This window comes from Pholcus phalangioides, unplaced genomic scaffold, assembly GCF_987345545.1.
Source record: "Pholcus phalangioides strain wild (caught in Gottingen) unplaced genomic scaffold, Ppha-v1.0 ptg000007l_1, whole genome shotgun sequence".
Classification (NCBI taxonomy): Eukaryota; Metazoa; Arthropoda; class Arachnida; order Araneae; family Pholcidae; genus Pholcus; species Pholcus phalangioides.
This window is the reverse complement of record NW_028301600.1, coordinates 7,774,257-7,786,467: the sequence shown is the minus strand read 5'-3', so window position 1 is coordinate 7,786,467 and position 12,211 is coordinate 7,774,257. Positions and strand designations below refer to the sequence as shown.

Here is a 12,211-nt window from a genome sequence, read left to right as displayed (position 1 = left end):
ATGTTTTTTTTTGTTTGTTTTTTTTTGTATATTGCGTCTGTATTATATGTTGTAATATGTGTGTGTGTAATAAATTTCAATTTCAAATTTCAAAATTTCAATATTCTGGCCACTTTTATGAGACTTTTTGAAAAAAACCACTTATAAAATCTTATGTCATTTAAAGATATACCGTCAAAATGTACCCCAAGGATATAAAATAAGGTAAAAATGAAACATTTTGGCTAATAATGAACAAATATGATATTTTTCAGGGAAAAAAATGATATTTAGGCCACTTTTATCTGATTTTTTGAAAAAAACCAAAGTGGTTTTTTTAAAAAAACCAGTTGGTTAAAACCAAGGTTTAAACCAACGTGGTTTAAACCAAACAACCCTGATACTGAGTAAGTTCAAAAACCTAATCCTGCGATCTCCTACCACACATATTTTGAATAAACAGCTCTATTTCGCTTAGGAAATTGAACACACAGGTAATCAGAACCTGTGACATCAAAAATTCAACACTGATTGTGTTGATTTTTTTTTTAGTTTCTTGTTTTTTTTAGGGAATATTATGAAAATCTATATTTGTTGCACTAAATTTAAAGCTATTACAAAAAATTGCTAATTAGTGAGATAAAATTAAGAAACGTTAAAGTAATAAAATTAGAACATGATTTAGATGTCCAACATTTTATAGATATTATATGTTTGAATTAAAGTCCTTTTATTCAGCTGAATCCTAGCTTGCTGCATTACTCAGATATGTTTCATATTGTAATGCAAAATAAATTAAAAAATGGTGCGAAAAAAAATTACAGCTTTGATATTTTAATACATTTAAGCCTAGTCAGTTTAAAAAAAAATTTTAACTCAATCCAGAATTTAATTACATTAATTTCTTTTAATAAAGACACAGCTTTTTAAAGTTTTTGGCTCTTGTGGCTAATTCAAAAGCTGCAGCCTTATCAATAGCCTTTTATTGTCTGTTGTCTTTTCTTTTGCTGAGTATTGATGAATTTTTTTTATGTGACATGGGAATAGGAATGTTAATGCTAGAAAAATATTAGCTTATCAAATGCTTGAAACAATACTTTGCTGCCAATAGCACACACACACACAGGATTTTCTCAAGGAGTGTGGGGGGGGGGTACTTTTTTTTTTGCGGGGAGGCTACTGCCAGAACACTTTATCTCAGTTGGGGGATGGAATCCCAAATGCAGCAATTTACTGAATCATATCTCAAACGTTTTGCCAAAATCCATATTAAGACCTTAGCTTCATAAACAAGTGAGAATTTGTTTTAAGCTTGATGCAAGTTGGTAGCTACCTACTAATTTTTTTACTACTATTTTGCCTAAAGTAGGCATTTCTTCCAGCCTGAGCATCAGATACAACTATGGTCTGTGATGTAATTGAATAAATAATTTCTGAACTTGATATGTTTTTAATTTTGAAAATAAAATTATTTATATACAAGTTGGAGGTTGAATGAGATGATTACTACTGTTTATGCAATTTCTGACAACAATATGAGGGAGGAAAAAAATTGAGATAAATGAAGGAAAAGAAGTCTTTGCCAAGTTAGGAGCTTTAATAGCTGCAGTGTTTCCATTAAAAACTTTTTCTGCTGTTTTTTTCTATGTGCTACTTAATCATACCCATGTTACGAATGACATGGCAAGAAATGCTATATAGGTTTGACATCCTCAGCATCACTGAAGATATGCATGTAAAAATTTTGTAGTAAGGAAAAACTCTGAAACATTCTCTTTCAAGTGCTTCAAGCTGTTTGCCTCTATCTTTAACAGCTTTTTAAAAAGTATTTTTTCCAAAAGGGGCCAGGATTTCAGGACCATTCTGTATATGTTGAAGGTGACAGCCAATGCCAGTGCATAGATCAGCGAAATGTTTTATATATCTTTTAGCAATTAACCTTGTACAGCTGTTTATGCTACTGATATGTAATAAGTAAAAAATATATAATAATATTGTATGTTACATATATTTTATATTACAGTGAAACTTCCATTGGCGGCCACCTCTATTTTGTGGTCAACTTCCCTTCACAGCCAGTTTTTCTCAGAACCGACAATAGACATAATACAAAAATCACCTCTATTCTGCAGCCACTTTCTCATAAATAAGAATTGAAAAAAAAACAAGTTTTTGTGTTTTTTTTTTTTTTGTTCCCAATGCATTCATAGTTGGCAGTTCTTTTTGTATATCCTTTTAATCTTTATACATCAGAATTAATAACCTTTTCAGATAAATAAAAATAACATTGTAGTGATTTCAAAATCCTTCTAAAAATATTGCTTTAGAAGGTTTTATCATAGCAAAAGATATCGTTGTACGGAGAAGAGTTTAAAATTACAGACTATAGGTGATTCCAAACAAGATCTGAAAAAAAAAAGAGTTGTATAGGGGTTTATATTGTTTTAGTGAGGTTTCACTTTATATGTATCTATTTTTCTGGCATTGTAAATAAATTAAGCTTAAGATTTTTTTGTGACAATGAAAACCGTTATTTTGACACACCCCCTGAAATGTGTTTTTCTTGTCATACATCCTCTATTCGGCAGTCACCTCTGCAGATGGCAATTTTTTTTGCAGAACACCGAGTGGCCATCTTAGAGAAGTTTCACTTCATTTATAATACTTCATATTATATATATACCTTATATAATAATATGCATTTTACATATATTTTACTGATATGTAACAAGTAAGCCATTGATTTAAGTGAATAAAATGTTCCACATCAATGACTTACTTGCTGCCATGATGCTTGAGCTATCCTGCACTTTATCTAAAATGGGATTGGATTTGCCAATTTTAGATTCTGGGTATCTTTCATGAATATTATGAATTGAAACAATGTAGACCAGACTTATCTAAGTTGAAACAACTGCTGAAAGAATGCCAATATTGTGGTAAAGAGTGTGAAGAATCTGGTGGTGGCTTGGTAAGTATATATTTAATGACATGCTAATGCTGTAGTAATATCGACATATAAAGAGTAGTTTCTTGATCTAGATAGCCTTTAACTGCTCAATCATCTATGACTGATCAACGTGATATTGTATGAACTAAATTTTCAATAAAACAAATCATGTGCCTTATTAAAAAATTATATAATGCTACTTGCAAAGAGGAGCAGTAGTACCTCAATAAATATATTTTGAGGTAATTTTTTTAAACTAAAAAATAATAAGAATTAAAAACAAAGATGGACTTTTCTATACAGTTGAAGGATTAACCCCCCCCCCCCCCCATCTGAAAATTGTTTTACATTAAATAATAGCTATGAAAACCTGATTGAATAACGTTGATATATGGGGGCTGGAAATAAAGTAATGATAACACCGGTGCCATGGACGTATAAGAAAATGAAAGGGCATTGTGGTACCCAAAACATGTAGAGGAAACTCATAGCTGTCCAACACACTCATTTTTATGTTCTGTGCATTGTTTTATTGTTTGCACTGATTTGTTGCAGCATGTGGTTGGAGGAATACAAAGCTGTGATTTGATAGTGTGAAGTTTGACCACCCAAAGCAATATTTTTCGAAGAAGCAGTATGTTTGGATGAAGATTGGGTGGTGATGCATGGCAGGAATGCAAAGGGATGTCATGCTGGTTTTTAAAAGCTGTAATGATGAAGCCCTGCCATATCTAAAAGTGGCCCATTGGGTAGTAGCCTTCCAACAAGGATATGATTGTGTGACAGATGTGCCACATGCAGAACACCCTCTTGAGGCACATTACATTAATTTAGCCCAGTCCTTGCTGGACGAGGATTGCTGATGGACAGTGTTAGCTGCAGAGGTAGGAAAAACAGCCATAACACAGTATTGCATGTGTTGCATCAAGTGCTTGGGTACCACAAAATTGCATCTCAATTAGTGCCTTCTCACCTTACTGAGATTTAAGAAGGGACACTTCACGCCCTAGCAAATGACTGTTTGGCTGAAATAGGGTCATACATTTCTGGAGTGAATCATTGTCCAGAATGAAACATGGGCTTGATGGCTCGAAACTCCCATGCCCCTGGGCCAGGTTGTGTTCTGGGGCCCTTTACAAGACGAAGTATCTACAGGGGTTGGATAAAATAATATGACACCTGTGAAAAAAACACTTGAGGGAACCTGTCGTATATTCCTGCCCTCTAGTGTGGACAACTGCCACCTAGCAGGCGAGAATGTGCACCTATCAGTCTAGTAGTAGCAGTGATAGCATTATGATGTTAAATAGTATATTGGGGCATTAAAACTTTCGACCACTGTTATGCTTGGCAGATGATGTCTTTCCCTGCTTGCTATAGGCTATCATTACCGTCGACACAGTACTTCTCCCGACACCAACAATGGTGGCTGTTTTCTTTACTGTGGCCCCGGCAAGATGGGCTCCAACAATCATGCCTCTTTCGAAATCTGTGAGGTCAGCCATAACAAAGTTTTTTCCCGGATATATTTACCGGCCCTCTTGCCCGGTATGCAAGAGGGCCTGGGTTTGTGTCCCGGCGGAGATGTGGTGACTTTTCTTTCCGAGTTCACCTCAGCATAATATCCGGAAAATGACTGTTTCCTTGATATCTTGGGCTAAGAAAAAGCCATTTATCTCTCTCTAAACTGTCCCACCTGGGGGCCATTTCCTGAAGTTAAGAGAGGAGGCTACTAATGCCTCTACTTCAGCACCTCACGCCACAGTGCGTGAAATAAGGAAGGCAGGGTCATGTCTCCAGTGGTGTAGATGGTAGCATGCTTGTGCCTGGTATGCAAGAGGGCATGGGTTCATGTCCCGGCGGAGACGTGATGACTTTTCTTTCAGAGTTCACCTCAGCATATCCAGAAAATAACCGTTTCCTTGATAATTTTTTTTATTTAGCCAATTGGCCATCTCCTGAACTGATGAGTTTTTTGTGCCAATTTTTAATTGATCATAGTTTCTCTATCAACAGGTTGTATGATAGATAAATTCTACCTGTTTTTTTTTCAAAGAGTTGCTTCTTATATGAGGGTTGCAGCACAACTTTTGTGGAAGGACATGGACAATAGGGTGGAATGAAAAAGGGTGTTTTTTCACTTTTTTTGGAAATTGATGTTGCCTTAGTATTCAAAAGATGCCTTTCAAGGTTTCAAGAAGTTATACCAAAATCTAGGAAAATATTTTAATATCTTGAGGTTCCTCACAGACCCTAAAGGTAGAGCAAAAAGACTTTTCTAAGTATACATTATAAAAAATCTTTTTAAACATAAACGAAGTTGATGATTTTTAAAAAGCATTCTCTAAAAAAAGAAAAACACTTAATTTAAAAGTTATTCAGTACATGAGGCAAAACTGAATATATATATATGTGTATATGTATATATATAAACCCAGAGAAATACAAGTTAAGAGTTCCATATATAAGTAATAACTGACAAGCAAATATGCAGCATTGCAGCTGTCATAGCAGTGAAAGGAGAATTTTTCAAGCACTCTGAATATAGTGATTGATAGATGGAGATTAAAATAAACCCTTTTTTTTGGGGGGGGGGGGGGAGACAAAACTATACCATGTTCCAGATTAAAAAAAAAAAAAAAAACATAGTTTGACGATATAGGTGTCAGGAGAATGCCTCTATTACTTCCTCTGTTATCACACTGATATTACATTTCACTTTTTTGCAAAATAGTCTGCTTTTTTTTCAAACGATGGAAGAGTACTCCTTGATTTTATTCTGGCTTGAATGAAGCCTTTAAGACTCGGTTGTTGATACAGCAAGAGATGCTTCAGTTACGAGTCGTAAGCACTGTTCAACTGCTTGGGTGTGACACGGAAAATTCTGTATAGATGGAAAAGCAGGTTCAGATAATTTTTGTGGGTCCATTTCCTGATTTTTTATAATAGGTGGTTCAGTCACTCGCACTTGATCCCATGCAATTAGTTCCGAATAGTGCTTAGCAGAAAAGTTTATTTTTGGAACATGGAATTTACGGATTTCTGCTTCTGATAATCCTTCATTTCTAATTTTCAGAATCCTCTTTATTCCCAGTTCTTTGTAAATGAGATTCTCATCTGGGAGTAATAAATTCTCTGGGTGGGCGTAGAAAGCATTCCTTTGAATAACTGGATCAATGATGCATAATATTTTGTCTGGTAAAAGCCTGGATAACTCCATTTATATATAATTGACCAACTGTCTTGCTCAATCGGCACACGATGACTTTATCTTAATGTTGAACCACATTGGTGCATAAACTTTCGTTATGCACTCAGTCAAAATGCTGAGATTTTCATTGGGCTTTTCTATTGCAGAGTACAACCTTAAAATAGCGTTAGCTACCCAGCATGCGAAAGTTTACCTGGATTACGGTGTGATAACGAAGCAGGTAAATCACCCATTTCTATCGCCCATACTATTTCCACAAGATATCTCTGATCTGCACTTAAATCACTGTTGTCACTTTATATCCCTTGCTATATTGCTTCTTGGAGTTGTGTGACCGAGATAAATTGACGTGGGTTCCTGCAATATGGTTCTTCTATGGAAAGAATCACCTTCTTTGACATTAGCTAAGGTTTTGTCTGTTTGACCATCAAAATATATTCTTCGCACATTTGTTTTAGGAATTTTATCTTGCAAAAGAACTCTCCGTGATGCTTTTTCACGCCTTATTTTCATCTGGTCTATTGTCATATTTGGCTTCTCTTTCGTCAATAACCCAACATCTTCCAGCACAGTATTCGCAATAATTTCTCGTTCAACAGTTCCTCTTGCTTGTGATCGGTTCTATCGCAAGCAAGAGAAACATTTGGTAATTTAGTTTTCATCTGAGAGGATAATGGTAGATCTTCAAAAGCTTTGATTGATGGACCAGCTTCAGTACTGGTAGATGGAAATGCCAACTTTAACGGTAAACTGTGTTTTGGCTCATATAGATCACTTTCCTCAGAATCATTGGATATAGATGAGTTTTCAGAGGTTGATGAACTAGTTTCTGCCGTTTCTTCTTGAGATGATCAAATGGGATACCATTTTCATTTTTCTTTGTTCATTTTTTTTCGATTTCTTCATTGTTAGGACATCTACTTGACCAATGGCCATCTTGCGTGTACTTCTTTTATCTTGCAAGAAATCTTGCTCTAAATTTGTGACCTTTCTCAACTTGTCACACTTACAGTCTTCAAAATCACATTTGCATGCTGCAATATCGAACTATTTCGGTGCTTCGCACTGAAAAGATTTCAAGTTCAACTTAAAAGTTTGAGAATCTTTCCTAGCTTTCATATTTTTCTGAAGATTCTTGTATTTACAGTAAAAAGTCTTTGAAAATTTTGCATATCCATTGGTGAGAAACCGTAAGAATTGAAGCAGTTTTCCAAATATTTTCTGTCTTTGGCACAATAATTTCAAGAATGTATGCAATAGTTGGATCTTTTCTTGATTGTTGTACCTTCATATTGCGTTAACTCAGCAAATAACAAAGCACAGCATCGCCATAGGTGGGCGAGACCCGAGAATTCCACTCTTTAGGATTTCCTAAAATGTCACAATGATAAGAGCTTCTGGTCATAATTTTGACTGCTATACACTCTCTCAGTTAAAGGATAAGATTGTAAATGAATACTGAAAACAAGGGGAAAACATCGAGGTCACTGAATGAATCACGTGTTCAGGGGAATAGGAAAGCCTCCTCTGCGGTGTCATGTTACAGAATTCCATACGTGCGTGAAACTTCAGGGGCGATGAGGAACCTCAAGAAGTTTGAATTTTGGGGAAAAAAATTAGGAATGGTATTTCTTCACATAAAGGCATATTTTAAATTCTATTACAATGGCAATTTCGAAAAAAAAAATTTCGTTCCACCCTAATGGACAAGTTGGCAGAGTCTCTGGGATGATCCGTATAGACCAAGGGTAGGGCCATTCACCTAGTGCTGTGGTATACACCATCACCTGTACTATTCTGTTTTTCCATGTGTCTGCACTGTGTTTTGATATGTCATTTTCTGTGGTCTCATGCGTTTGTTTTGCAATGTTTACTGTACGGCTCTGCACTTCAGGTGACTACCATTATGTCGCAAACGGGCAGGGTCAGATTAAGACATTTAAAGGTCTAGGGTTAATCTGGAACCAGTACAATGGGCGAAAAAAAATTCTGTTTTTCTCACATCATTGTTTGTTTGCAACCTACCTGTCAGTCCAGACAAGGCCTAGGCTCTGTCCCTTCTAGGGTATTACTCCTTCATCTATGTGTCCCGACCTACCTGGAGCCATTTAAAAACACAAACTATGACAAATGTCTATACAGGGCAGCCCACTTCATTACGCAACTGTCTGCCTGCACACAAGCCAATTCACATGAAAACTGAGGGTACAATTAAGAGTGGTACCACAGCATGGCGCAGGGGCGTAGCCAGAAATTTCGTTCGGGGGGGGGGGACCAAAGTGACAGAACAATAGATTTGGCCATCTTTTTCCCTTTTTTCGGTCATTTTCTCACATTTCGGGGGGGGGGGACCAGACCCCCAAGTCCCCCCCTGGCTACGCCCTTGGCATGGCGGGTAACCAGAATCATCCCAGACTCTGAGGGATGTCATGAGATTTCTTGAGGAAAACCAGGAGTAAGTTCATGATAAATGACTTCCAGTTGCCAGGAGGACAGATTCCCCCCCCCCCATCAGATCAAATAAGGCAGCAACCTTTACAGCAACCCTCCAAGAAACATTGCCAAAGCATGGAGATGCAGATGATTTCACTGACAATGATGATGACTCGGATGTTCTCCCACAGTCACTGGTGGCCCTGAGGTGCCACATAAGGGCATGGGATGGGGAGTGATGGAGTTATTTAACACGTGTGTTCTTGAATTTACGTGGGCATTTTTAAACTTTTGTGTCCATGGCCGCTTCAGTCTTATTTTTCTGTGGCCCCATGCATTTGTTGTACACTGTTCCCTGTACTACTTTTTTTTTCTATGTGTCTGCACTGTGTTTTGATATTTCATTTTCTGTGTTCCCATGCATTTGTTTTGCACCATCTACTGTATGGCTTTGTACTTCAGGTGACTACCATTGTATTGAAAATGGGCAGGGCTGGATTGACGTTTAAAGGTCCTAAGCACTCAAATAGTTTTGGTGCTCCCCAGTCCCTATAAACATATTTTACTCGATATTGAATCTATAAATTAAAAAATGAAATTTTATATTTCAGAAATAACTAACCTGAGGCAGAATTATGATGTGAATATTTCTAAGCACAGACATTAAAAGTCTCTCCCCTTTTTTTTACTTGGAAAGTGATATTTTCTGGATTTTTTTTTGGAAACATATTTGGACGTTTTTGAAATTTTTCTTTCATGTTTTCCAAAAAGACATAACAACCATAGTCATTGGGTATCTTTTCTTTCTGATACATTTTCGAGTTGTAATCTACATCTTTTGAGCATTTATTTTACTTCTACGGTGGACAAACTAAGACGTCTTTATACCTATATTCTAGGGGCTCTAGATCAAACCACAATAGGGTGGCTCTAGGCTATGTAACCTATGAGATGCATAGAGCACCGAATCAGGGGTGAAAGGGATAAATAATTATAAAAACCGCAAAAAAAGTTTTTATGGAAAATTTCAAATTGAACATACTGGACTGAATGATTTGCCGAGGAAACCATGATTTTTGACACATTTCATCACGCTGGGAACATACCAGCGAGTTTTCAGGATTATTTTATTGGTGTGGCTTATGAGCCAGAGGGGTGCCAGAACTGTCTTACATCGGTAATAATAATTAACAATAAGATAATGCTCCTGAATTCATTATCACCCATTCACGCTCCATTCTTTGCACTGCCCCCAAAACCGAACAAATCATCCGCTAATAACTCATAAAGATTTGCACATTTTTAAGTTCACATCCTTATTTTCTAAAACTTATTTTACTCTTAATGTGGGGGTCTAACCCGAACACAGCCCAAGGACTTCATGACAATTAAATCTTTAAAATCTGTGTTAGTTAGTATGTAGATTGGTAGGCAGGTATTTTTAGCTAGGTATGGGGCCTTAGAAAAATCAGTTTGCTCAAGGGCTCTGTGATGCTGTTAAGAAGGCCCAAGTTTGAAAATGTTTACATTGGAAGAGGGGGATATGATTAAAGAGTGTTTAACATTTTCAACAGGGTAGATCCATCGTCAATCAACTGCTTCGACAAGGAGACACCAGTATTGTTTAGTAAGGGACAATTTCTGGTTGTGGTGTTGCAGGGAGTTTTTCTCTAATAGGGTTGTGAATAAATGGAATTGCTTACTTCTGGGGGTTGTGAATTCTAACACGATTGACATATAGAGAGAAACGATGTCACTCTCCTCTGTTCTCGAAGTACGAACGCCTGGATAACCAAGCAGAGATTGAGATATAGTTCGGAAAAAAAATTCACATTCCTCTGTTGGGAATCGAACCACCAATCTCTCACTGCCCGGGAGAGTGTTCTAACCATTGAACTACAGAGGACAGACACTGACACAGAAAATGACCTCGACAGCCAATCAGCGCCAGACACCACTTGCAGTCAATCTACAATCGGCGCACAACACATCCACACAAGCCAACCAATGCGGTTCTTCTGCGGCCAATCAAGTCTCAGAAGTGCATATAGAGAACAAGTTGACGACAGTAGATGTACGAAGCCTTTCTCGCTTGCCGCAGAGACTTACGTCCAAATAACCTCAGCTGATGCCTGCCACAGATGTGGGCGAAACGTCAGGAAGAAAATCTCCTAGACCATGGCCTAATAGCCCGGAAACCGTTTGCAAGTCAATTTTTCAAATGTTTATAGAGATGCGAGTAAAAAAAACTAATTTGTTTTTACAAAAATATGATGAACAACCACTTCCATTTTTCAAGATTGAGAAAATTTCCCATGCACATTATATACTATACTATGGACTATGCAATGATATTTTTTCTGAAAGTAGCCAAATTTGTGCATCTGCCGTATGCAGGAAATTTCTGGTATATTCATTATATTTTGTTAAATTGTACTTAATATATGATTTTCATCATGGTCTTTTGAATTTGACTTTAACACTATACAAGGTGTAATCAAAGAATTTCTGAACTGATTTTGTAAAATGCTATTGATCAAGTTCCTGCTTTGATTTTAGCTATTGCCGTCAAAGTAATCTACTTGAGATTGAATACACCCGATACTAGTGTTTTTGTCACTAATGAAGGCTTATACGTCTTTTGACAGGGTGTTCAATGCACCCCTTGTGCTGTCCTGAATCTCTTTTGAACTTTAATCTTACTGCCTTTGAGCTATGTGCATATTTTTTTTTGTTGAACAAATGGCCAAATTAGATGAATAGGAACATATTCAGAAACGTGATGGTTAAATTCCCCCCCCCCCCCCCTCAAGAAACTGCACCATTTTTAAGATACAGTTATGTGAGTTTGTGGTGGGTGTTTCATCTCACCTGATACTGGACATTAACGCCCCTGGAGGGTGATGGAATGTTCCAGGGGGGCAGTAGAAGCTACGGGTATAACATTGGATTCTGTGTGTTAGATTGCATTGGGGGATGATGGGAGAAAAAAATTTCTGAAGAAAAGGGCGATGTGTGTGTGGGACAAAAAAGGTTGGGAAACTATGATTTAAACAGAACCTTTCTTCCAGTTTTGTCTTCGAAGATAGCATGTTTTCACATACTTGGGCTTTTCCAAGCATTGTCAAAAAAGTTTTCATAACATTTCAAGTACTAAGCACATTTTTTAAATGCCAAACTTAACCATTAAACTGCTCCCATCACTTTTAAATGATGGCCTTAGTGATCTGCTCAATCATCAGTAGATGACTTGATTTGCTTTCTTGAGATGAAATTCTTGAAATGAGACATAAGGGTGGCGTACAAATGTATGTTCTAATGTTTTTTTTACATATTGATTTTCTATTCTCTCACAGGGTTGCTTTTACTCTGTTTTTCCTTTTTTGGTGATATAAAATCTATAGCCCTGTTTACATGAGCAACATTTGCGGTAGCATTGGGAGTTCTAGCACCTGCTTGATGACTTTTTTCCCTCGTGAGGAAGGAAATGGAGAGCAGGCATTGGCGAAAATTCTTGAGGCAGGTTTTAAACCCACTTTTTCAATTTCCCGTGTAAACAGGGCTTATATTACACAAAAAAAAAAACTAAATACAGAGAATTTTTTTTTTAGTTTGTGCAGAGAGAAACATATTTCCGA

The 12,211-nt window shown here is 36.8% G+C and overlaps 1 protein-coding gene across 1 annotated transcript in view; it reads left to right on the top strand.

Moving 5' to 3' along the window:
• The window catches only part of LOC149084879 (sister chromatid cohesion protein DCC1), a 72,350-nt gene that overhangs the window by 18,163 nt on the left and 41,976 nt on the right, over positions 1 to 12,211 (top strand). Inside the window, exon 4 of the mRNA XM_089232615.1 lies at positions 2,825 to 2,950. Coding sequence (XP_089088741.1) covers positions 2,825 to 2,950 — 126 coding nt within the window. The remainder of the gene's footprint in view (positions 1 to 2,824; positions 2,951 to 12,211) is intronic.